The sequence below is a fragment of the Zingiber officinale genome, chromosome 3A, assembly GCF_018446385.1.
Source record: "Zingiber officinale cultivar Zhangliang chromosome 3A, Zo_v1.1, whole genome shotgun sequence".
Taxonomy (NCBI): Eukaryota; Viridiplantae; Streptophyta; class Magnoliopsida; order Zingiberales; family Zingiberaceae; genus Zingiber; species Zingiber officinale.
Genome location: NC_055990.1, coordinates 27,596,225 through 27,599,088, shown reverse-complemented (window position 1 = coordinate 27,599,088; position 2,864 = coordinate 27,596,225). Strand labels below are relative to the sequence as shown.

The 2,864-nt window shown below is 55.3% G+C and overlaps 1 protein-coding gene across 1 annotated transcript; it reads left to right on the top strand.

Moving 5' to 3' along the window:
* Positions 1–228: 228 nt before the first annotated feature.
* LOC122051562 (phenylalanine ammonia-lyase-like) lies at positions 229–2,614 on the top strand. The gene is made up of 2 exons (XM_042612753.1): positions 229–676; positions 763–2,614. Exons 1-2 carry the CDS (start codon positions 300–302, stop codon positions 2,507–2,509), a joined length of 2,124 nt encoding a protein of 707 aa, XP_042468687.1. The 5' UTR covers positions 229–299; the 3' UTR covers positions 2,510–2,614.
* Positions 2,615–2,864: the final 250 nt, after the last annotated feature.

The following is a 2,864-nucleotide window of genomic DNA, read 5'->3' as shown; positions in this document are numbered from 1 at the left end:
CTCGGTGTGAGAATATAATTTAAAATTCCACCAACCAAAATCTGTGGTAATTGCCATGATTCAAATGTTTCAATTGGTTGATTGATTTAATCCACTTTCATTTCTTTACGATGACGAGGAAACTACCAAGAAATGGTGTTGTGAATTTGCACTAACCTGAGTTTCGGGGTTGTTGGAGGCTCGGGAGCCAACTACCACGCAGCTCTTCCTATTTAAAGGCTCCGATTCTCCCCGGAGATGGCATCCTTCCTCGGCTACTTCAATTCCTCGAGCTCGAGCTCTTCCAGGTTCTGTTTGAGATGGAGTCCGCAGCAGCACATGGCATTAACGGCCTCTGCCTCAAGGTCGACGACCCCTTGAACTGGGGAAAGGCGGCGGCGTCGCTCGCCGGGAACCATCTCGAGGAGGTGAAGCGCATGGTGGAGGAGTTCAGGCGGCCGGTGGTGAGGCTGGAAGGCGCGACCTTGACGGTAGCTCAGGTGGCGGGCGTGGCCAAGGCAGCGGCGGTGACGGTGGAGCTGTCGGAGGCCGCGAGGGACGGCGTCCGGGCCAGCAGCCAGTGGGTGATGGAAAGCATGGATAAGGGCACCGACAGCTACGGCGTCACCACCGGCTTCGGCGCCACCTCTCACCGGAGAACTAAGCAAGGAGGCGCCTTGCAGAATGAGCTCATCAGGTTCATAAATGAATAAATAAATAAATAATCATTCCTCTCTCCTGAATTAAACTGTTGTCTGAAAAATGGAATCTTTCTTGGTGCAGATTCTTGAATGCCGGAATATTCGGTTACGGCGATGAGTCAGGGCACACCTTGCCGTCCCCGGCGGTGAGGGCGGCGATGCTGGTGCGGATCAACACGCTCCTCCAGGGCTACTCAGGCATCCGGTTTGAGATCCTGGAAGCCATCACCAGCCTCCTCAATGGGCGCATCACCCCCTGTTTGCCGCTTCGCGGCACCATCACCGCCTCCGGCGACCTCGTCCCCCTGTCCTACATCGCGGGGATCCTGACGGGGAGACCGAACGCGAAGGCAGTCCGCCCGGACGGCGAGGTTGTCGGCGCCGCCGAGGCCTTCACGCTCGCCGGCATTGAGGGCGGGTTCTTCGAGCTGCAGCCTAAGGAGGGGCTCGCGCTGGTGAACGGCACCGCCGTGGGGTCGGGCTTGGCGTCGATGGTCCTGTTCGAGGCCAACGTGCTCGCTCTTCTCGCGGAGGTGACGTCGGCCGTCTTCTGCGAGGTGATGCAAGGGAAACCGGAATTCACCGACCACCTCACCCACAAGCTGAAGCACCACCCTGGCCAGATCGAGGCCGCCGCCGTGATGGAGCACATCCTCGACGGCAGCGCCTACGTGAAAATGGCCAAGAGCCTCCACGAGCAAGACCCATTGCAGAAGCCGAAGCAGGATAGGTACGCTCTGCGCACCTCGCCGCAGTGGCTCGGCCCCCAAATCGAGGTCATCCGCGCGGCCACCAAATCGATCGAGAGGGAGATCAATTCGGTGAACGACAATCCCCTCATTGATGTATCTCGGAACAAAGCGCTCCACGGCGGCAACTTCCAGGGAACGCCCATCGGCGTCTCCATGGACAACTCTCGCCTCGCATTGGCGGCGATCGGAAAGCTAATGTTCGCGCAGTTCTCAGAGCTAGTCAATGATTTTTACAACAACGGGCTTCCGTCGAACCTCTCCGGCGGGCGGAACCCTAGTTTGGACTACGGGTTCAAGGGGGCGGAGATCGCGATGGCGGCGTACTGCTCGGAGCTCCAGTTCCTGGGCAACCCCGTGACGAACCACGTGCAGAGCGCGGAGCAGCACAACCAAGACGTGAACTCGCTGGGCCTCATCTCGGCACGGAAGACGGCGGAGGCGGTGGAGATTCTGAAGCTCATGTCGGCGACGTACCTGGTGGCGCTCTGCCAGGCGATCGACCTGCGGCACCTGGAGGAGAACCTGAGGAGCGCGGCGAAGGGAGCAGTAATCCAGGCGGCGAAGCGGACGCTGACGGTGGGCGCGGGGGGCGAGCTCCACCCGGCGCGGTTCTGCGAAAAGGACCTCATCAAAGCGGTGGAGCGGGAGCAGGTGTTCGCCTACGCCGACGACCCCTGCAGCGCGGCGTACCCACTGATGGGGAAGCTGCGGCAGGTGCTGGTGGAGCACGCGCTGAAGGAGGAGAAGGGGAGCGAGGAGAGCAGCGTTATCTTCAAGAAGATCTCGGCGTTCGAGGAGGAGCTGAGGCAGCATCTGCCGAGGGAGATGGAGGCCGCAAGGGCGGCGGTGGAGGGCGGAAGGGCGGCGATCCCCAACAGGATCTCGCAGTGCCGATCGTATCCGCTGTACCGGCTGGTGCGGGAGGAGCTCGGGACGGAGTTTTTGACGGGGGAGAAGGTGCGGTCGCCGGGGGAGGAATGCGGGAAGGTGTTCGACGCCATTTGCGAGGGGAAGGTGATCGATCCATTGCTCCAGTGCTTGAAGGAGTGGGATGGCGCGCCGCTTCCCATCTGCTAAAAATTACCGTATTAATCATAAATAAACAGAGCGTTTGAATTTAAATAATAAATATGAAATGTATTTGGGTTTAATAAGTGAGATTTATTATAATTTTTGGAATTATATTTATTGTTTTCGAGTGATATTTGAATATAAAGAAATGCAAATCAAATTAATACCTTGACTTATTTTATATATATATATATATATATATATATATATATATATATAACGAATAGTTAAAAATATATATAACGAATTGAGATAATTGAAATTAGACAATTAACAAATTATAATAAGAACACCTTAAGTATTTAATTTAAGAATGATATTTACAAGACATTTGTAGGGAAAAAAAAAAGATCAAGATTAT

Excerpts from the sequence above, each read along its gene's own strand:
- LOC122051562 (XM_042612753.1), top strand. The coding sequence starts at position 300 with ATGGAGTCCGCAGCAGCACATGGCATTAACGGCCTCTGCCTCAAGGTC. Across the intron at positions 677-762 it reads TTGCAGAATGAGCTCATCAG|ATTCTTGAATGCCGGAATAT; the intron begins GTTCATAAATGA and ends TTCTTGGTGCAG.